General features: G+C 41.9%; 1 protein-coding gene across 8 annotated transcripts in view; it reads right to left on the bottom strand.

The window, feature by feature from the left end:
* LOC138569187 (ankyrin repeat and fibronectin type-III domain-containing protein 1-like) overlaps nt 1-22,276 on the bottom strand; it is a 2,784,778-nt gene that overhangs the window by 466,385 nt on the left and 2,296,117 nt on the right. For all 8 annotated transcript variants that reach the window (XR_011303172.1, XM_069646931.1, XM_069646929.1 and 5 more), the window contains one exon: nt 6,392-6,593. Coding sequence is in view for 7 of the 8 variants with exons in the window: in XM_069646931.1 (XP_069503032.1) it covers nt 6,392-6,593 (202 nt within the window). In the remaining variant the exon portion in view is untranslated. The remainder of the gene's footprint in view (nt 1-6,391; nt 6,594-22,276) is intronic.

The following is a 22,276-nucleotide window of genomic DNA, read 5'->3' as shown; positions in this document are numbered from 1 at the left end:
GCATAGGTCCTTGTCAATGATGAGAATCCGCCAATGTCGTTCAATGATTTTGCGGACATGATTGGAGGCATTATCAAATGTTACAATCAGGCGGGGTTCATCATTGACAGTAGTTCTAGCGGGCTTAGTGCTATATAGTAAATGATCCCTAGACAGTCCACGTGCTTTAGTGTAGGCCAGTTCTACAATTCTGCGCTCATACCCTTGCTTAATGAAATCTTTGGCCGCCAGGGCACAGTGATGATCGAAAGAAGCTAAATCTGAGCAGTTCCTACGATATCTAATGAATTCGCCATATGGAATGCTGTGTTTACATGATGTAGGATGGCAACTTGTGGCATGTAAAGGCAAACCAGTATTTGTAGGTTTTTTGTATAATGCTGTACATAGACCAGCTCTCTCGAGAGTCACCACTACATCAAGGTAAACAATTTTGGTCATACTATTGCATTCTGTGAAGCTCAAATTAGACATGTTGGTATTGATCAGCTTCACGAATGACTGCCATTCAGCCTTAGTCCCTTTCCATATGACGAACACATCATCAATGTATCGCCACCATGCGACAATGTGTGTGGCGTAGCTGGATGAAAGCAAATCAGTCAGGAAGGTTGCCTCCCACCATCCCATTGTTAAGTTAGCATACGAGGGAGCAAAGGTACTACCCATGGCAGTACCCCTTACCTGACGAAAGAAGGAACCCTCAAACAAAAAAACATTGTTGTTTAAGCAGAAGGAGAGCATCTCAAGAATCATAGAACTGTGGCTGAAAAAATTCAATGAGCGTGTGTCAAGAAAATATCTACAAGCATCCATACCAACTTGATGGTCAATGGAGGTGTAAAGAGAGACAACATCAAGGGTTGCTAAAAGTAAGCCCTCCTCCCAAGGTATATTAGAGATATGTTGTAAAAAGTCCTTGGTGTCCCGTAGGTATGAAGGTGAAGCTGACACAAGGGGAAATAAGGTTTCATCTACGAACTGGGCCAGATGCTCGAGAAGAGAACCGCACAAAGTAACTATGGGCCTACCTGGTGGATGCACAAGAGATTTATGTGTTTTTGGTAGGAAGTAGATTGTAGGTATAGTAAACCCGGATGGAACCAAAAATTTAACAAGGTCATCATCGATGAGCCCGATTTCAACCCACTTAGTACACAAATTTTTGAGTTCAGACTGGATATTGTCAAAAGGATTTTTTGCAAGTTGGACATAGCACAGTCGATCTTTAAGTTGGCGATTGGCCTCCAATACATAATGAACACGATCTTGAATAACAATGTTGGAACCCTTATCAGCCGGTTTGATGACGATGTTGGGCAAGCTTTGTAGTTCACTGATGGCCATGAGTTGAGCACAAGTAAGATTGTACTTACTCTTGATGGTACTGTTTCGTAACTTCCTGAGGTCATTGATGCATAGATCATAAAATGCTTCGATACATCCACCGACGGAAAATTGTGGATTGAATTTGGACTTGTCCTTGAGTTTAGTTCGTACATCCCAATCAGGGTCAATACCGAACTCAGTAAGACAGACATTAGTTGGATCAAAGTCGGAATCTTCAAGGCAAGCCAAGTCCATAAGAGATGGAAGATCAGAAATCAAAAGATCAGTGTGTCCACTACGAGATGTTGATGGTTTTGGCACAGTTGGATTAGAAGAGAAAAATTTCTTAAGTCTGATCTTTCGAATAAATTTATCCAGGTCAATACGTGACTGAACATAATCAAAAGTTTTTGTAGGACAGAAGTTAAGTCCAAGAGAGAGAACAGAAACTTGGGCTTGAGTAAGTATATGTGAGGATAAATTAATGATTTGGCACAACTGCATATTGTCACTAGTTATTTTTTGGTTCCAGAGCGCATTGCTCTGCTCTCTAGGCATACTTCTGGCCCGTTTCCCACGCTGGCCTCGCCGAGTAATTTTCCTCCTCGTGATTTCTGTCCCCTTCCTCTTCCTTTTCCTCTGCCTCGGCCCCTTCACCGTTGTTTCTGATTCTTGCCATCTTGGCATAACAGTCTCATCTCGTCTAAAAAATTCAACTTCACCGACGGTTCCTCATTTTCAAAGGTTGAGACGTCTGATTCGGACGAGATGGAATCAAGGTCGCCACCAGCTATTGGCTGGGCCATCGGTTTTTTCCGTAATGAGTCAAATCTTCTGGCAAACGTGAAAATCCTGCCTGTCTCGTAGTCAATTTTGTCCCTGATGAACTTTCGATGCTTTCGTTGTTTAATTTCATCTTCATATGTAAGTAATGATTCGTTGATTTTACCACGGAGTTGTTTTCCCTCCTCAGACTGCGACAATTTAGTAAGTTCTGTTTCCTTTTTCGCAAGCTCTTCCAAAGCCTTAGACCTATCTGTTTTAGCATACTTGACCAGAATGGTAAGGAAGTGTGCTGAACACCCCTTACTGGCATCTCCCCATTCTTGGAGCATGGCAGGGTCCTGATCCTCAAAGGACGGCATTGTCAAAATTCGTAGTCCTCGTGGTATGCGTCCAACATCCAAATAATTTTGTAAAGAGTATTCCTCCCACCATTTGGAGATTTCCCTTCTGCGTAATTTTTCTATGTCTTTGAGCAAGGTAATTTCCGGATTAAGACTAGCATTGTTCTTTTTTGTCCCCATAGGTGGTACTGAAGTAGGTAACACTTGAGATTCACTGAAAAGATCCTTGGCCTGTGCAAGCCGAGCTGTTACCCAGGCGTCCTGCATGTCAGAAAGCGCTGTGTATCCCCGCACCCCAAATGATGTTCAACGAAAAAAAAGGGGTATTTAAAGTTTACTTTGGGAACATCAACTTCCAAATAAATAAAAAACATTCGTCACGTGTGAGCATGAAGTTGCATTCATTTAAAGTAAGATTACCACAGCATGCCTAATCCATTGAAACTAACAATATGGAATGGCAAAGAAGAAACTAGGGTGAAATGCTAGAGCTCTGTAGTACCGTCATAATGACATAAAGGAAGAAATGCAGAAAACACAAGAAATACTCACCTACCGTGCGGTCACAGTCCGCGCGTCCTCCGGCACGCGTCTGATACTCACAAAGGCAGGTGTTCTCGGGCTGCACTTCCTCTGCAGTACGGCTCAGCATCAGTTTGCAGATAAATCCGCCCCTAATGGCAGCGATACCGCTTGACAAGGCGACTCTAAGCGGCAGACGCGCCGGAAAAAAGGAAAGAAAAAGTTGGTGCAGGTCCAACACGGTACGCTCCGTGTGTCAATAGCAGAGAAACTGAAGGAAGAAAGGCGGACCGCACTCAGCATGGATCCAAAAGGGTCCCACAATCCCAAAAGGGGAGAGGACCCCCAGAAAGAATGCACAATGCTCACACAATATGTGAAGAATGTAAAAATTATTTTAATAATCACAATAACCTGCACGGTGTGTGCAGAGCAAAAAAAAGGGGGGGGGGAGAATGGGGAAACAGCAAGACAGACAGAGGCAGGACGCCCGGTAAACGGCCCACCCACAACGCTTTTCACGCTCAACTGAGCGCTTGATCACGTGGTGCAGAGCAGTACAGACACAAATAAATAAACAATAGCGTGTAGTCCATCATCTATGTTGCCTGAGGTAAAAGTACCATGAAAGGCTGTTGGTGCTGGCGGCCATATTGGAATAGCAAGTCAAAGATGAACCAGCATTGTAGCACACATACCGTCTTAGAATACACTAATAAAATGTATATATACTGGTACAGGGATAGAGATGCAATTCTGTACACACTGCCAATATACCATAATATAAATGCCTGATTGTAAAAAAGCAGAATTACACCATAAAAATATATATACATTCTGTACTCTTTAAAATTTCTACCGAATACATAGTCGATCTAAGGGCAGGCTAAAGTGCTAGAAGAGAAAACAGTGTCATTTATGGTCCGAATATGTCCAAGGAATCTTGGCATACATATGTATCAATGGACTTTGACCAAATAGCAAACACTATAACTCAATAGTCTTGGTAGACGATATATCGGGCACAGTGCCGCAGGAGGTAGCCATAGAAAAGCCACCAGAAGATCAGACAAAAGAAGATATTTACAAAATAGTCAGTATTTCAAAACATAATTGTACAGTGCAAGACAGCAATCAATGTACCGTTTCTGTTTGAGTTATGTTCAAACCCATGATGGCATAAAGTGCAAGTACAAATCAAACAGGGGCAGCATAAATAGATGTGCAACAAGGCAAGGTCATAAAAGCCAGATCGGCTTAAAGTGCAAGTGCAGATCACCCAATGGGCAGCATAAATATTATACAAGTCAGCAAGATCAAATAGACATGCCAAGATAAAAACTAGTCAACATTGACAATATGATAGTAAAATTGCAAAGCAACAATTAATATGCCATGTCAGTCTCTGGGCATAATGACATGATGACGTAAGGTGCAAGTGCCGGTTGGTCAAAAAGCAGCATATGTAGATGTGCAAAAACGCAGAATCACAATAGTGCAAATGCCGGTCGACCAGTAGATAACATACACAATGTATGGGTCAACAATTGTAATTAACAATGATTCTAAAGGTTAGCTGGCACATATTATCAGAGCTAAAATACATAGGCATTTTTATGGGGTTGACTATATACCTCAGACTAGAACATGTAAACTTGAAATCATCTGGTAAGGCCAACTTAGACAGCATCAAGATTTGAAGATAGCAGACTACAACGCAGATTTTATATATGAGATGTGTCAAATTGCACATAGAGGGTCGTGAACATGACAGCTTAAAAAATGGGACTAAAAAAATAGCCAATCTCGCTTATAAACCAGAGTGGCAATATATCCATAGTGGCAAAGCAAGAAAAAAAAAGGGAAAAAAATATGATCAAAACAGTGCACAGGTCAGGAATAAGAAAAAATGTGTATACAAACAACCGAAAATCATATGTATACTCCAAGGGACAATTTTGGCGATATTATGAAAAGAAAGGTAAAACTAAATTACTAGATATTCCTTAGAGAAAATCACAGATTATCTTCCCTAGTGGCTGCCATTGTTAAAGTGTATCCTGCATCTAGGTAAAGACACCTGTAACTTCAACGTGAATTCTTAAAGACCCTTGAAATGCCACGTGTTTATTATTATTATTATTATTATTCAACTGACTTAAAAGGTGGTCTCATGCTTAACTCAATAGCTGCTGGATTGTGATCACAATGATAGGGGTGGGGGGACCAGAGATTCCTGGACTCCTTCATTTCTTTGATTTCGTGTGGGGCACCAAATGTGCAGGCCCTCCAGCCCCCCAAAGTCCCTTAAACTGGCTGTCCCTCTGAATAGGAAAGCTTTTGAGAATGTTTAGAAGCGGCAGCGCATGTGCAAAGATACATAAAAGGCAAAGCAGTGTTAGTTTGCTGTCTGTGCTCTGCAGCTGCTGCCCATGGTCTAGCAAATGGAACACTTCTGGGGTGGTGATGTCTCTCTGGCCTGGCTTACTCCTATCTTCATAGTCGCCCATCAAACATTTGCAGGTAGAGTCCAGACTGCCTCTGCACATAACTCTGCCAATGCCACACCATCATTCACAGTGGCTTCAGGGAACGAGAGGTTTGGAGATGACCCTCGATGGGGTGAGTGTGGATCTGCTTTTGGGGACGGGCGCTGGTTCTATCCACTAACTCCATAAACAGTCCTCTGTTCTTCCACCCTGGCATGTAGGCATGTTTGAAAATTCTTGCGCCACGACGACAATATCTGAGTTCCAGATTAACGTGATTCAGCTTCAACCCGCGTTAACAAAAGACTTTACTAAAGAATGTTACGTTCCCAGCAATAAAAACTACTAAAGGCATAAGAAAAATGCACAACAAATATGTCCTTGATCATTTTCGGAGGTTTTCTATGGACAGTGGCCCTCATTACGACCCTGGCGGATTTTTTCCGCCATCGGCGGACTTTTCCGCCATGGCGCAAAGTCCCTTTACGCCATGGCGGATGGCGGACTTACCGCCCCATTCCGAGGTCGGCGGGGCGGTAAGTCCCCATTGACCCATTTACCCTTCCCCATTCCCATTTCGGCCCCATAGGGCTCAATGGGAGTGGGGAAGGTGTTAATTACGCCACCGTACACTACGGTGGCGTAATTAACACCGAGGTCCCATAGCGCCATGGATTTTTACGCCCGCAAAAAGCGGGCGGAAAAATGACCATGGCGCTATGGGAACTCGTAGTTGGCGGTAAGGGGTCGGCGCAGCTAACGCTGCCGCAAACCCCTTAGCGCCAGGGTCCTAATGAGGGCCAGTGAGAGTTGTAATTGTGTCAGAATTTTTGTAATCTTGGCCAAACCCCCATTAAGGGAGCAACGTCTGTATTAACTCCCAAATCCTGTGTTCACAGAAACTTATAAGTGCAATGAACTTACAAGACATGACTTGCGAATCTTCTCCTTCTCGCTTCTTGCCACCAGACTGCCCTCATCAAACGATGTGTAGTTGACTCTGAACTTCCCAGACAGGTTACGGTAGAGCCTCTTGGCAGCATTTGGGGAAGACGGGCCGGAAGGCTTTCTAGCCTGTGCTAGCTGGAGATCCCTCATCTGCTGTGTCATCTTTGGGGAGGAAGACCTGGGCGACGGAAACAGAAGCGGGGCGACGAGAGATTATTCAACAGCTAATACACATCAGCACTCAATACATCTGACATCTGGATCTGGGGTCAAGTGAGAAGACCACCTCTCCAAAGTGCACCCACTTGCTCAGCAAACCTATGAGCATCTGTGTTCTTTCCCTTTCTTTCAAACCTTATGTAACACATTGTTGAGAATGACACATTTCTGAAGATGCACCATGAGGAAACCTAGCAGTTCAAGAACCTTGGATCATGTTGAAACATAAGTGGTTCAATATGAACAGTTACTGACAGGATTCCCATTCCAAATCGTTAAATACTCAATTATCAACAAAATCATATCATCCGCTTTTTTTAGTCCTTTAGGAATGCTGGTAAGTCTCATATAAATACTCGTACATCTAAAGCTTATATTTTGAACGTTATTATACAATTTCAAGTCAAGATCGAGAAAGGATTACTATAACGTAAGGAATCGAACAATTATATGGTCTGTTAATGTGACATGGAATTTAATGAAATAAAGTGAATGTGTATACACCAAAAGAAATCCACACTTGTATAATCATCAATATATACAATTATATTTATAGTGATTTTCGCCAGATAGTCGAAACCTGGTGGAGGAATACTTCATACTTAAGAATTGATATGTGATGCTCATTGGCTGAGTGGACCTAAGTGGACAAGCTGAGCACTCTGCCCTCTGGGGGTGTCTGAAATGTTGTGTGAGGTTTTGTGTGTTTATGTTAACCCTTATTGATAAGATTTGCTTTTTGAGTGGATAGCGGAGTAGAGGGTGTCATGCTTGCTTTCAGTTGTGCCTGCCGACCTCTTCAGACAACCTCCATTTCTGCAATCCCACATCCTCGCCGAAAGATTGACAGTGTGTTGCCACCACAGCAACACTGAAACATGAAGTTCCTTATACCTCCTGTAGCAGCTTTGCAGAGTTTGACAGCTCTGCAGTCTACTAACTAATCAACATGCTCTAGGCTCTCTCAGCCGATGTTAATAATGGGCAGCTAACTGTGTTTAAAGATCCTTCCACTTTGTGTGCTCCCTTATGATATGATATGGCATTTATAACGCGCCTATACACAAGTGTTTCAAGTCGTGAGGAGGCAAGGGAGGGGGAACAGAGGGGAGACAGAGACAACGATCTTACTAGGCCAGGTGACATTGAGATCGCGAAAGTACAGAGGAGGGGGGAAGGGGAAAAGTGCAAGGGGAGAGACTGTTTAGTGGAAGTCATAAGCCATTGGTAACATTATCTGTGGCAAGGTAAGAACTACACATGCAAAGGGAGTGGCATGGTTTGATAAAGAGTGTTCAAAAGCGAAATTGAACATTTTACACGCTTTAAAATGTAATCATGAGTAAATTGCACAGCAAGAAATTAAACGTATAATTGCTTGCAAGAAAAAAGGTTCCTAAGAGAATAGGCGGGAGAGGCTAAGAGAAGCGATTGAATCAAAATACCAAAAACACTCTTGAGAAATCAAAACCAAATGTGAAATTTTTCCCAGTGATGCCCAAACAATATATCTCTATTTATTGTCAGGGACATTACTGCCCAGATACTGCCCACCAAGTTGAGAATGTGATGGAAGTATTACTCTTGCCACCCACTTTGGATTTTTCCTTGAAGGAAATCGAATTGGCTCTCACTTCGTAGTGCATGTGTAGGTCCTCAAGTCTTGATTGTATACCTGTAGACTTTAAAAAAAGTAACCTATTATTTGGATTCCTCTTGCATATGGGGTGGAAATTGTACCAATTTTTAAGAAAGAGGATCACGCTGATGCAATTAACTATTGGCCCATCTCACTAATGGACTGATTGGCAAAGATTTGTGCTAAAATTATAGCATTTTACTTCGATGATGGATGCCACAGTTTGCATGTCCTGTCCCATTTGCAGGCGTGTTTTCAACAAGAAATTAGAACTGCTGATCGGGCTTTCCCACTATACATGATGATATAGAAGTTTGTATTTTGAAATGACTGCATTTATATGTTGTTCTTGTGGATTTAAAAATGGCATTTGATAGTCTACCAAGGAACAAACTATGGGACAATATGCAATCTTTAGCATACTGGCGCGCTTGTTAGTTATTGTAAAATACCTATACCTCAACATCTATGCTAATGTAAGAGTTGGTCTAGATAAAGCTGGTGCAGAACTGTACCCAGTTGCACGGGATGTGTGTCAAGGATTTGTCCCTGCGTCTACATAGTTTCCTTTTAATGTTAATGATCTCATAGAGGCCATTTCACAATTGGAAGCTGATGCTCTAGTTACTGCTGATGAGAAGGTTGGAATTCTATTTTTCGCAGATGATGGGGTTTTGATATCTGAGACCCCGGCTGGTCCACAAAAACAACTGACTATATTTGATAATAAATGCTCTACAAAGGGGAATTAATCAATGTAAGCAAGATTGAATGTATGGCATGCCTGTCTCAGGAGGATAGCCAAGCAGCAACGTGCTTGCCTTGGAAGCAAAAATGACACGGAACACCACAGGTTTGATCCCCGGGTCTGCGCTTAGAAACCTCAGGGTATTAAGCACCTTATTTTATTTTGCTTTTAAAGCACAGCCCGTGGGCATCATGGCACTGTTACAGGAATAGTTTGTTTTTTAGCTGCGCAATAGTTTTTTTTTCTTATTTACGTATTTATAACACGCTTAAATACCCAGAGGTTTCTATGCGCGGACCCGGGGATCGAACCTGTGTTGCTTTGTATCGTCTTCCTTGCAAGGCGAACACGTTGCTGCTGAGCTATCCTCCCGGGCCTTATAAATAACCTATCAGAACCTATCATACAAGAAGAGAGTGAATTACAAGCTGTTTTTAAAAGGCAGCCGTGCTGAACAAGTAAACATTTATGACCACATGGGCACACGATTTAGCCAAGAAGGCTCATGGAAAACACAGACTGAGAAAGGTTGTCTAACCTTGGCATGACAGGGAGGTGTTATTCAAAGGTTTCCAAAAATATGGGGACTATGTATTAAATCTAGTGAGGAAATCTATAAAACACAAACTGTTGTGCAGCCCCTCAAAAGCAAAGATCTTGGGTTTCATCAACATGAAATCCTTACAAACTAAAGAAAACCAGATCCTGAAAAGCTTCCTCCTCTTACCAACAAGTGCCCCATAGTTAGCTTTATTTATTGAACTGGGATACAGAAGCCTAGCAAGACTTATTGAGTCTAAACCAGGCTTGCACTGGATTAAGATTTAGCCTGTCCCACACGTGTTCAAGTTTCAAACAGTGCAGTAGGGCCTTACAGAGCAGCCAGGGGCCCAATATTTAGAGTGGATTAAGTGTATAAGGAATCTGGCCTTTTCGCTTGAACTCCTCTATCTCCAGGATGACCCGGCTAGGATTCAGCCACAAAATGGTCAATAGGTATAGCAAATCCTCCATTCCTGGGCTCTTAAAACAGATTTAGGACATGTTATAGATGGTAGCCTTACCACCTCTTATCTCAAATCAAACGCTGATAATAGATGCACGGAGTATCTATGGAAGTTGCCTGCAATCCATTGACTGCAGCCTTTAATAGGCGAAATTATGACTAAGAACTGTATCTGGATGTCATTGAACCATGTCTGGGTATTAAATAATACCTTACGTTGAGACAAGGTACATTACCAGTAGCCTCACTTAAATCCAGAGGCTGACTGGTAACACATTGCCTTTGTGTCACGATTGCTCTTGTCATGAGGAAGATCAAGTCAATTTTCTATTTGCATACCTACTTTATACTGGACCGCGTGTCAAATGGATAAAGCTGATCTATAGGGATTATCAAGGCAGAACCTGTTCTGCTGCCCAAGATCTTTTTCTTAGATCCGGAGATGGTAAGGTAGTGCTTGCCCTCTCTCAGTTCTTATACGGAGGATGAAATATTAGATTAGCTTTTATTGCAAGTAACTACACTCCCAGAACTAGCTAGTATAATGATTGTCTAATGAATATCAGTAACACAAAGGATAACAGAATGTTGTGCTTATTTTAGTTTGTGATTGTGTGCGGCTATATGTCTATGATGTATTACATTTTAATACTTTTATATGACAAGGTTTTATCCATTTTGGAGGGATTCTGTTCAGCGTAATGCCTCACAATGTTTTAAGGTATGTATTTTAGAAAATAAATTAAGGAATAATTGAAGTTTGGATGTTTATCGTTTTCTATGGTGTGCTCTTAAGGAGCAAGACTCCGAAAAAAAAGCATATTTGACTGAGTGACAATTATTGATATATTTAAAGGTTTGGCATTATGAATTTGGTCAATGAATGTGGTCCAAATGGTGACCACATTGCACACAATTGCCAATTAACATTCGATCAAGGCAGACATTTTCAGAAGCACTTTCTTGAGAGGCTTAAATTACTTTTAATGATTGTTAACAAATCAACTATTTATAGGGTGATACATGATAACTAAATAGTGATGGGTACGCTATATACAATTTTATTGTTTTCCCATCTTTAAGGATTCATTCAAAATAATAGTTGATAAAAACGGAAATGTTGTAAAAAGAGAAATCTATCAAAAAATGAAGCAATTTATAGTTGACATGGAATATACAACACTTATGCACCTATAAAATACTATATTATGACCCATTAAACACATCTATTCTCAAATAAAATCGTTACATGTTATTCCAGTAAGTGCAATGTGCTAAATACTTATTTTAGATACATTTCAAATTACGGATGAGAACTAATCTGAGCTCTCTTATATCTACAGTACAAATGAAATAATATATTGTCTAATTTGCTGCTAATGCCAAAATATGAATTGCGCTAACAAGAAGTGTTCCTTTATCTTTCTGTTCCTGATCTGAATCCTCAATTTATTTTTTTACTTTCTACTTTCTGTTATAAATTTTAGCAGCTCTACTTTATTTATACATTGTTTATGGAAAGATATTGGTGTGGGACTCCTTTGAACAGTTTTTCATGTTGTTTCAATACATAACGATGCACTATGTCTATAGTGCCACCATATGAAGGGCATAAATGACAATTCCGTACTAGTGAATGATATGGTATTAAGATTTAAAAAAATGTCCAAGCATGAGTCATAAGCGTTATCAACCAAATTACCATTATTTATTCAATGCATCTGTAAAAGTCATGAAACCAGGCATACGCAACATAGAAATATTTCTGCCATAAAGGATCATCAAGGCCACAACAAAAGCCTGAATTAAATCTAAACAGTCTTTCCCACCATTTTTAAAGCATGTGTATAGTCCCAGGTGAGACTATGTGAATCATATTCTCTCTATGTCAAAATTAAAACACATTTAAGGAGGCATGAAGTTGGCATGTTGGTCAGTGACAAGAAAGGTCTACTTATTGTTTCTGATTCTCGAAGATTTACAATGCCCTATTGTCAAAAGAGAAATTATATCGTTCCTCCTATCACAATAAATATATCTATATTGGCCTACGCCAAGGGGCTCATAAGTCGCTTACAAAGGAATCCGTGTTGCAAGGTCCTGACCTTTAATCAATGTAAGCCGCCATTTTAGGTCAATCCGCCATTTTAGGTTCTCTTTGTAAAGTCACCCTGTGAGTTAAAATGGTAGACAATGTCATTTCAAAATACAACATGGCCGTCTTGACCTCTGTACGTAGCTAATATATAACTTGCCTGCAGGCCACTTGTTGAGGTTGTGAACTGAGACCTTGTCCTTCGTTGACCTGTATGTAAAGGATTACTCGTGCAATGAAACTAATCCACGAGTATACGATAAAGACAATGTATTCAAATACTGAGAACAGAACACTTGTTTAACTACATTGTATTAATGTTTAAGAAGACCTACATGGAAAATCCCAAAATACACAGTTGCCGTATAGGCTTGTTGGTATATGTATTAAAAGCAAACCAGTTATATGCGGGTGTGCAAGACTTGGCATGAACCCTAGATCAGTGATGTATTAGTGGAATATTAACCCGAAGTGGGGCTGGACATCGTGCTCACAAAAAGTATAAAAAGCCAATGCATTCTAATGTACAGCGTCTCTCACTGAACACATTGAACCACGCTGGAGTTTGTTGTGTTGTACTGAGGGCCGATAGATATCTGATTTTGCTCTGTTTTTAGTAACTGGATTCAGTATAAAATAAAGTACTTTGTATGTTCCTTTGTAACCCGTGTTCGGTGTATTTCCTTTTGGGGTACTCAGCCTCGATATTTGATTTTGTTTTCACAGTTGGCACCCGAATAGGGACCCTCAAGATTGATGCCGGATTATTGAAGGTTGACTCAGGCTATCGGACCGGAATCGAACGGTGTGACAGAAGGGGGCCCCACTGAACGAGACGCAACACCTCAGCAGCACTGCACGACCCGATCCCTGGACAATTAGCTTGTGGTCCGAGACGGCATCTTGACGAGGGTCCACTTATCGAGGCTGGCAGATTTGCCGAAATCACCATACACGAGGTAAGATTAGTTAGGTAAGATTCTTTGAAATCCGATCGGACCTCCTTAGGTTTGTTCAGGTGAGTCGTGACCCGACTCTTAATTCAACCCTGATCATTTGAATTTGGCGCATTGTATCTGCAGACACAATTATTGACCAGGTAACACCAATAATTTGATATGCCTGGGAAATTGTCTACCTGCTTCAGGGCGTTGTTCCGCATCGATAGACAATCTTTTGAATTTAGCCGTCCCACACCACAGGAGGGGTCGCCGGCATGTACTATGTACTGTAAGCATGGCATTGGAAGTATAGTGTTTAATGACATTTGGCACAGACAAACCAGACATGCCTCTGCACTTCAGTAGCCAATCAATGGTAGTTTTGAAATCCCTCGTATTGAGTATTTAGAGTCAATCCTATTAAAGAAAAAGGCTAGACCTGCAGCATTTGATGTTTTGCAGAATTGGAAAAAAGAAGAGTTGCAGCAACTTAAAAGTGGGGAAAAACATGCGCGCTGTCATAAGACGAACGCCGAAAAAGCATTATTGTATAACCAAGACAAACATTCTGAATCGATTTGGAATATGGATAGGGCTTTCTCACTTGGAATTCAAAAAATCTATCCTTCCAAAGACCTCCATGCTTCCGATGAATTTATAGACAAATTGTTAAATGAACGAAGGCCTGGTGCCTCTGCCCCACCTCTGTATGTTACTCTTCCTGCTGCTTTGCCTCTTCCTCCTGTTATTCCTGCTCCACCTGCTGTTGTTCCCATTGTTCCTGCTCCTCCTAATGTTCCCCTTCCTCCGGCTCATTCACCTCTTCTTATCACACCAGTTACAGTACCTCCATTTAATTTGCCTGCTCCCTCTCTTCCAAGTGGTCCTGAGCCGCTTGTAGTCGATCGAGGTGCAGGGTCAAAGGTTGTCACTCGCAATACTGTACCACCAGAGAAGAAACGTGATTTGATTGCATGGGCTAAGTATTATTTTATTTATTTATTTATTTATTTGTAATGCGCCGAAGCTCGCATCAGGGCGCGAAAAAAGACACAAGGACGAAGATTAACGGGACGACACAAAAAGAGAGTAGAGAGAGGAGGAGCAGAAAGATGGCAACATGATGCGGTGTAGTAGTTGCCTAATTATTTGAAGAGAAAGGTCTTCAATTGCTTCCTAAAGAGTTGGATGTTGCTTTCCAGTCTAAGGCTGCAAGGCAGTTTGTTCCAGTGGGAAGTCGCCAGGCTTGGAAAAGCTCGACCGAGACCAGTGGCTTTGCCTGGAAGGCTGGGATTGATCAGTCCTTGTTTGGCGGATCTCAAACTACGACTCAGCTCATACCAGCTGAATTTTTTCCTGAGGTATGCTGGCGCTGTGCCATAGAGACATCGGTGGGTTAGGGTCAGTGATTTAAACAGGATCCGTTCCTTCACTGCCAACCAATGGAGATCATTTATGTCCTTGGTGATGTGTTCACGCTTAGATTTGTTAGTGATGGACCTGACAGCATTATTCTGGATAACCTGGCATTGTTTCAGGCAGTTGTTGCTGGCGCCAAGCATTAACGCATTCCCATAATCCAAGCGAGGCAGAATGGTAGCTCTCCCTATCGTGGCACTATTCTTGATGTTTAGAAATGGTCTGATCTGGCAGAGAAGCCTTTGGTAATATTGACAATTTTGCTTTAAATAAACGGTTTGGGCTTCTGCACCTAGGGAAGATTGTAAATAAATACCTAGGGTTTTGACCTTATTTGATACCTTAATGGTGGAGTCTTTTATATTGAAGGTGGAATAGTCCGAGCCAAGATTGTTTAAGGCTTTAGCGCTTCCAAAGGTCATAAGTTCTGTTTTGGAGCTATTAAGACACATCCAGTGTGTTATCATCCAGTTTTCAATGGTGTTGTAAATAACTGATAACTTCTCGTTGTCTAAGGAATGGTTTCAACTCAACTCTAGAATGAGCTGAGTATCGTCAGCGAAATTGGTGAAAAAGATTCCAAGCTGAGATAGAAGTGTACAGAGGCAACGGATGTATAAGTTGAAGAGCAAGGAAGAGAAGCTGGCTCCCTGAGGGACGCCACAATCTACCGGTTTGGGTGAGGTGGAATGACCTGCCCAATTGATTTTTGAATTCCTGTCTTCTAGAAATGATGATACCCAATCTATTGCATCATGGGAGCAGTTACCAGCTGCGCCTAGGGCCTCTCGGAGCATTCCGTGATCTAACAGATCAAAAGCCGCCGAGAGGTCCAAGAGGATTAACAATCCTGTTTTACCTCTGTCCAGGATGCTCAGCATTTCTGTCTGCAAGTCCAACAGTGCTGACTCTGTGCTGTGGGCACTTCTAAAGCCCGATTGTTGGGGGTGTAGCAGGCTGTGTTGATCTACATAATCTTGCAGTTGCTTGGTCGCTATTTTGTCGAGTACCTTCAGGAGAAGGTTACAATTAGTAATGGGTCTGAGGTTGGTGGGGTCTTGCTGATCTAGTCCAGGTTTCTTGACTAGGGGGGTGACTGTGACTGTTTTAATTTCTGTCGGTACCTTCCGGTCCCTGAAGGAAGCATTTGTCATGCAACAGAGAAAAGGGGAAAAGATTTCAACATTATCAAGAATCAGTTTTGGAGGTATGATGTTTTCGGCGCAGGTGGTGCAATTTATGGAAGAAAGAGTGTCATTCATGTCTTCGATGGAAACTGGTGAGAATGTGAATTTAGGGATGTCTAGAGCAGGATATGTCACCTTGGGTTGCGCAGGTGGTGACGGATCTGTTTTGCAATTTATAATGGAGTCTCTAGCTTTTTTGTTTTATTCGAAAAGGCAAGTTGAACTGCTTCGCAGTCGGTCAGGGTTGGTTGAAAGGGTGAAGAGAGAGTGGGTGGTTTTTCGAAGGATTTTAGGATTTGGAACAATTTTCCAGTGGAATTAGAAGCACTGGTAATTTGAGTATTATAGTATTCTTTTTTTACTTCAACCAGTTTGGCTCTGTATGAGAGGTCACATTTTTTCCAGTTTTCTTTATTTTCCTCTGAAGGGATTTTGTGCCATGTTCTTTCTAATTTCCTTTTAGCTATTTTGAAAGAGCTCAATTCAGGTGTGTACCAATGCTGGTGGTTAGGGTTGGGGCGAGCCTGTTTATTTTTAAGTGGCGCATGTTTGTCGAGAATCTCCTGGAAATGATTATTGAATTTCCGGATGATGTTTTCGCAAGAATCATTATCTGCACTATTGTTCATGACATGAATAAGGCCTTCTTTGAGCATGTCATGTGTGATTTTCTTAAAGTTTCTGCTTAGAACTGGTTTAGGGGAATTGTCAAAATGATCAGCTTTGAAAGTGAGGGAGAATGTAGCTTCAACTTTGTAGTGATCTGTCCAAATGCATGGAATGGTATCGGTCACTGTCAATTGAACGTTATTTGTGATAATCCAGTCAAGTTGATTACCATAGATGCAAGTGGAGCCCTTATTAGCGATGTGGTAATTCATGTTTGCTAGGCTGTTTTCTAGGCTTATAGCCTCTTTGTCGCAGGGGTTACCTCGCCATCTATTCAAATCGCCCAAGAGGATAGTCCCAGTGTTAGTTCCCTTCAGATTATTCAAAATGTGACATAATTTGTCATTGAAGTCTGTTTGATGGAGGGCGTGAGTTTTAGATGAAGAACTTCGCAACCCGTGCAAAGGATTTTAGTAGTGAACAGCTTCAGAGTCTGTTTAGCTATTATAGCTACCCCCCTCCTTTACCTGATGTCCGGTTTTCATAGTAAATGTTATAATTGTGGGGGACAGCACTATCGATAGTTGGGCCTATTGGTTCTTGCAACCAAGTTTCCGTGAGGAAGAGTATGTCCAAATTGTCTTGAGTAATGTGATCATGCACATCTTGTGAGTGTTTGTTGAGTGACCTGGTATTTAGGAGTGCAATTTTCAAGGTGGTATTTCCAGGGCAAGTAGGTATTAAGTGAGTGATAGCCGGGGTGGTAGGTCTCGAAACGGTCTGGGAATGTGTTTCATTTGGCAAGGTGTCTGTGCCTAAGTCTTTGTCAGGAAAGGAGAGGCTCGGAGATTTCTCTCTGTTGTCGAGAAAACTTTTAACCAGTCTTTCGTTTTTAAGTTTGTTAGCATCAGTTAGCAACTGTAGGAATTTTAGAAAGCCCATTTCTTACCCGTTTTGTTAACCCTGTATGGATGTAATCGGGCAGAGTGTAGGGCCGATAGGCGATGCCCGGATGGAGAAGGATGATCAAGCTGTTTTTGCCACACTTTGTAATATGAATAATTTTCCTGAGAAAAATGTTTCTATTGAAGGTTTAGGGATTCATTTATGTGTAATGTGGGGAAAATTAAATAATACAGATCTCCCGCAAGGGTTAAGGGATCTAAATACTTTAGCGTTTTCTAGAGACACTGTGGAGAAAGTAAATGAGCACGTCGAGAGGTTATTTGGGTATAGAAAGGAGTTAGAAAATGTGCAGAATGAGGATGAAGAGGAGGAAAGTATGTATGTACAGAAACGGTTCCTTCCTTGTCGTAAATCGATATCTGAGGAAGCACGAATTTGTACGAAGGACGCACTTAGATGGATTTTGGATATGTCGATAACTCCAGTTGAAGTATATGACACATATAGTCAGTATACGCCAGAAATGCAGAGGAAAGTGATACAGATAATGATAGAGTACCTACAGGATGATTGTGTAAAAAGAAAGATTAGTTGTCCCACAGAGTTATTGAGTATTCACAAGAGAGCTTTTTCACTTGACACTTCAACTGCTTTAGCGCTCGATTTAGCTCTGTTGCTTAGTAAGAGTTCGGAGTCACCTACTTCTCAGTTGCCTATGAGAGAGGTTCCTCCGACATTTGTCGCGAAGGTTGAGATTGCGGCCGATGTTGCACGAAATATAGTCGCTCTGGACATTCCTGCACATTACGTATCGCAGTTCGTTCACGTCCTGTTCGCAAGACAGGAAGTGAATACTATTAGGCAATCTATTCCTGATATTAGGAAAAATTCAACAGGATTCTATAAAGAAATAGAATCCGTCTTGCAATCCTCAGTGTTCACCTTAGGTGATATTTATTTGTTATTCCCTGTATTCCTGCCCGTAGATTTGTGGAAACAAGTTAGAACTATAGACGACGTGCCACGGTTGGGAGATACATGGGTTAATATAACTAGACTTGATGGAGAAAGACCAGCTGGTAAAAGACCGCCTGAGGTGATATTAACTTTGTCTGATAGAATCATTGCAAAATTGAAAACCATAATTCCAGAGAAAAGAATTATTTGGGACAAATTTGCAGCCTGTGTCCAAGTAAAGTCTGAGGGTGCTACTGAGTTCTTTAATCGGTTCGAACAGGTATTCTCGGACTTCAGTGGACAAGACCTAGGCTCAGAGTCTGGGAAAAGATTATTTGTGGACAAATGTTTGCGTGGATTGCTGTCAGACATCCAGTCACAAATTATGTCTTCTGAGAGCGCTTGGCAGGCAAAATCGCAATCAGAAATACTGCACATGGCTCAGTACTACGAGAACCATGTCAATAATGAAAAAGATAGAGTTGAAAAACTAAAAGGTGATTTGAAAACTAAAGTGCTATTGCAGCAAATTGTTAGAGGCCCCAAGGGGGTAGTTCTCAGATTAGAGGTCAGTATTTCCCGCAAGGGAATGTGCCCTTGGGTCCTGTGAACATTAACCAGTGCGCCTATTGTCGTCAAGAGGGTCATTGGCATGCACAATGCCCCGTCCTTCGAGAAAGGTCGAATAACACATTCGGGAATATGGGTAGATGATCCAGAGGTCGTCCGGGTGTAGGGGGCCCTGGTAGAGGTGAGTTTACACAGGATCCTCAGCAACCTTTCTTGCAGGATAATCAGATTTCGAGTGTGGACACCAGGGACATATCCTGCTGTATATTTATCTGAAGAGCTTCCTTTTGATGACCTTCTGTTTCGTTAGGATTGCCTGAAGCAGGGTTTGAAACCTACACCTATTCCCGTCAATCAGAAAGTTCCCTACGTTGAAATGATGGTGGGAAATAGGAAACATCTGTTTTTGATAGACACTGGAGCACAGAAGTGTTCCATTGATCATTCATGGGTTCCAAACATTCCACTGACAGGGCAAATCAATGTTTCTGTAGGGTTTTCTGGCACAACAGTTGTTTGTCCGGTTTCTTCGCCGGTACCCATTTATTTGGTTCCCTTTATGGACCACTCTCCATTTGTGTTGACTTCGAATTGTGGAGAGAACTTGCTGGGGTTGAATCTGTTAAAAGAATTAAATGCAGTGATTTATTGTTCTTCTGATGGAGTGCGCTTGACAATTTCACCCCAGCAATTTTCTGTCTCGCAATTCTTGACTAGACCTTTGCCGGCAGAATTCATTAATGTACCAGAGAGTGTGTGGGCTTCTGATGACAATGATGTCAGTGTTTTACAGATTGAACCTTTTAAGATAGTTTTGAAACACGGAATTGAGCTGCCACGCATTCCCCAGTATAAGATTTCAGTTGAGGGCGAGCGAGCTTTGAAATGCATTGTTTCCGATTTTATGCATCGCGGGGTGATCAGGAAGTTTGTGTAATAGTCCGATTTTACCCATGTACAAGAAAGGTGATAATGCAATTCCATTACGTTTTATAATTGATTTACGTGCCATTAATAAAGTCGTCGCCCCACAATTTCCAATTGTGCCTGATGTAACGACAATCCCAACCATGATCCCAGCTACAGCTACTTACTTTAGTGTGATGGATCTAAAGGATGCTTTCTTTAGTAATCCTATACACAAGGATAGTAGATGCTTGTTCGCGTTCACCTTAGGGGGACGCTCGTTCACATTTACTCATGCACCTCAAGGGTACACGGAGAGTCCTAGCATTTATAGTAGGGTTTTGAAAGAACAACTTCATACCCTTGAATTGCCCTCTACTTGTACATTGCTTCAGTATGTTGATGACTTGCTCTTAGCTGCTGACTCTGAGAGTGCCTGTAAGGAGGGCACTGTGTTATTGCTTATCCATCTAGCTAAGCATGGTCACAAAGCTTTGCTTAAAAAATTTCAATATTGCTGCCAGGAGGTCGCCTATTTGGGCTATCTCCTCTCAAAGAAGGGAAGAAGATTGATACCTGAAAGAATAAAACACATTTTTCGGCATGTCTGTCCCAAATACACAGAAGGAAGTTAGAGCCTTGATAGGTATGGCTTCTTACTGTAGGTTGTGGATCCCACATTTTTCACTAGTGATAAAACCGATGTTGGCTTTGACAAAGAAGGGCATTTCTTCGCCATTGCCATGGAACGCGGAACACCAGCAATCGTTTGACTTGCTTAAGACTGCATTATACTCTGCACCAGTTTTGGGCACACCAAACTATGAAAAGGCCTTTGTGTATTTTGTGCATGAATGTGATGGATGTGCTTTGGCTGTATTAACGCAGGAACATGGAGGGAAGAATAGGCCGTGCGGTTACTTTTCTTCCGCCCTTGATCCTGTAGCATGCACTTTGCCAAGATGTTTGTGAGCTGTCGCTGCTGCTGCTGCGTCTGTTAAACAGAGTGAGGGAATGGTCCTAGGCCATGATCTAACCCTGATGGTGCCTCACTCTGTAGATGTTCTACTGAACCGAACCCAAACGCAACACCTCACTTCTGCACGGTTGACAAGATATGAATTGATCTTGTTTGCTCCTCACATTCAAATTAAGAGGTATTGTGTTCTTAATCCAGCTGAACTCTTACCTTTCCCGCAAGATAATACTTGCAGCGATGAAGAGTCACATGATTGTCTGTATACTACCGAACAAGAGACAAAGGGTAGAATTGACTTGAAAGATACTCCTTTGGATAATCCGCAAGGAGAGCTGTTCTGTGATGGCTCTTGCTTCAAACTTCCGGATGGTACATCCACAGCTGCTTATGCAATCACCACATTAAGCACGGTTGTGGAAACTAAGAGAATCACGCATAATTCTGCACAGGCCGCAGAGATTATAGCATTGACCCGAGCTTGTGAACTTTCCAAAGGGCTTGCAGTAAATATATATATACTGATAGTCAGTATGCCTTTGGGGTGGTTCACAACTTTGGGAGACTTTGGTCAGAGAGAGGGTTCCTAACTTCACATGGCACTAAAATCCAACATGGCTCCCTAATAGTACAACTACTCTCAGCGCTTGCGCTCCCTACGCAGTTAGCAGTTATGAAATGTGCAGCACATCGAAAGATTACAGATGACATAGGGAAAGGGAATACTTTCGCTGATCAGATAGCTAGACAAACTGCTACCGATCCCCTTACGGAGATGTATGTTTCGAGCGAGGGAGACTGTAAATGCTTATGCAATGGATGAGGGTGTTGGGTCTGTACGGGATATCCAAGCTGATGCCACATTAGAAGAATCCAAGAGGTGGGCTGAGGGCTTGGGGAAACTTGATGATGATGGGTGTTGGGTGGATATAGCGGAAGGGTAATGGCTACTCCCTGACAGGTATACAATGATGAAGGTCATCATGGCCCATGGTCCTACGCATGTATGTGCCCAGAAGATGACAAAAATGTTAGAGAAAGTTTGGGTAAATGACAACATTTCAAAAATTGCCCAGTGCTACGTCCAGGATTGCATGAGTTGCCTACAACACAATGTGGGAGAGGGGACAGTAACTCCAAGGGGAAGTTTTGGGCCACCCTCTCTCCCCTTTGCAGTTATCCACTTTGACTTTATTGAAATGGAACAATGTGACAATAAGAAATATGTACTAGTGGTCATCTGTGCTTTTAGTAAATGGGTTGAGGCTTTCCCCATTAAGGATGCTACAGCCATGACTACTGCAAAAACCATGTTGAGGGAATACTTCCCGCGGTTCGGGATACCAAGAGTTATCTGGTCGGACAATGGTCCACATTTTGTCGCTGCTGTAATTCTGCAGATATGTGCGGCATTACAAACTGACAAACGGTTCCATTCGGCCAGACATGCTCAGAGCGCCGGACTAGTAGAAAGATACAATGGTATCATCAAGAACAAGCTCGCTAAGACGTGTGCCGGCACCAAACTAAAATTGCCAGACGCCTTACCGATCGTGTTATTATCTATGCGTACAACCCCTCAAACTAAGAATGGGCTCTCTCCATTTGAGGTGGTAATGGGGAGACCTGCCAATATGTGGAACCTTCCTAAATGCAATTCATTGAGAAATGTTGAAAATGTAT

The sequence above is a fragment of the Ambystoma mexicanum genome, chromosome 2q (genome assembly GCF_040938575.1).
Source record: "Ambystoma mexicanum isolate Mex_15411 chromosome 2q, UKY_AmexF1_1, whole genome shotgun sequence".
In the NCBI taxonomy this organism is placed as follows: Eukaryota; Metazoa; Chordata; class Amphibia; order Caudata; family Ambystomatidae; genus Ambystoma; species Ambystoma mexicanum.
The sequence above is the reverse complement of the archived record's forward strand: the minus strand, read 5'-3'. Positions and strand labels throughout refer to the sequence as shown.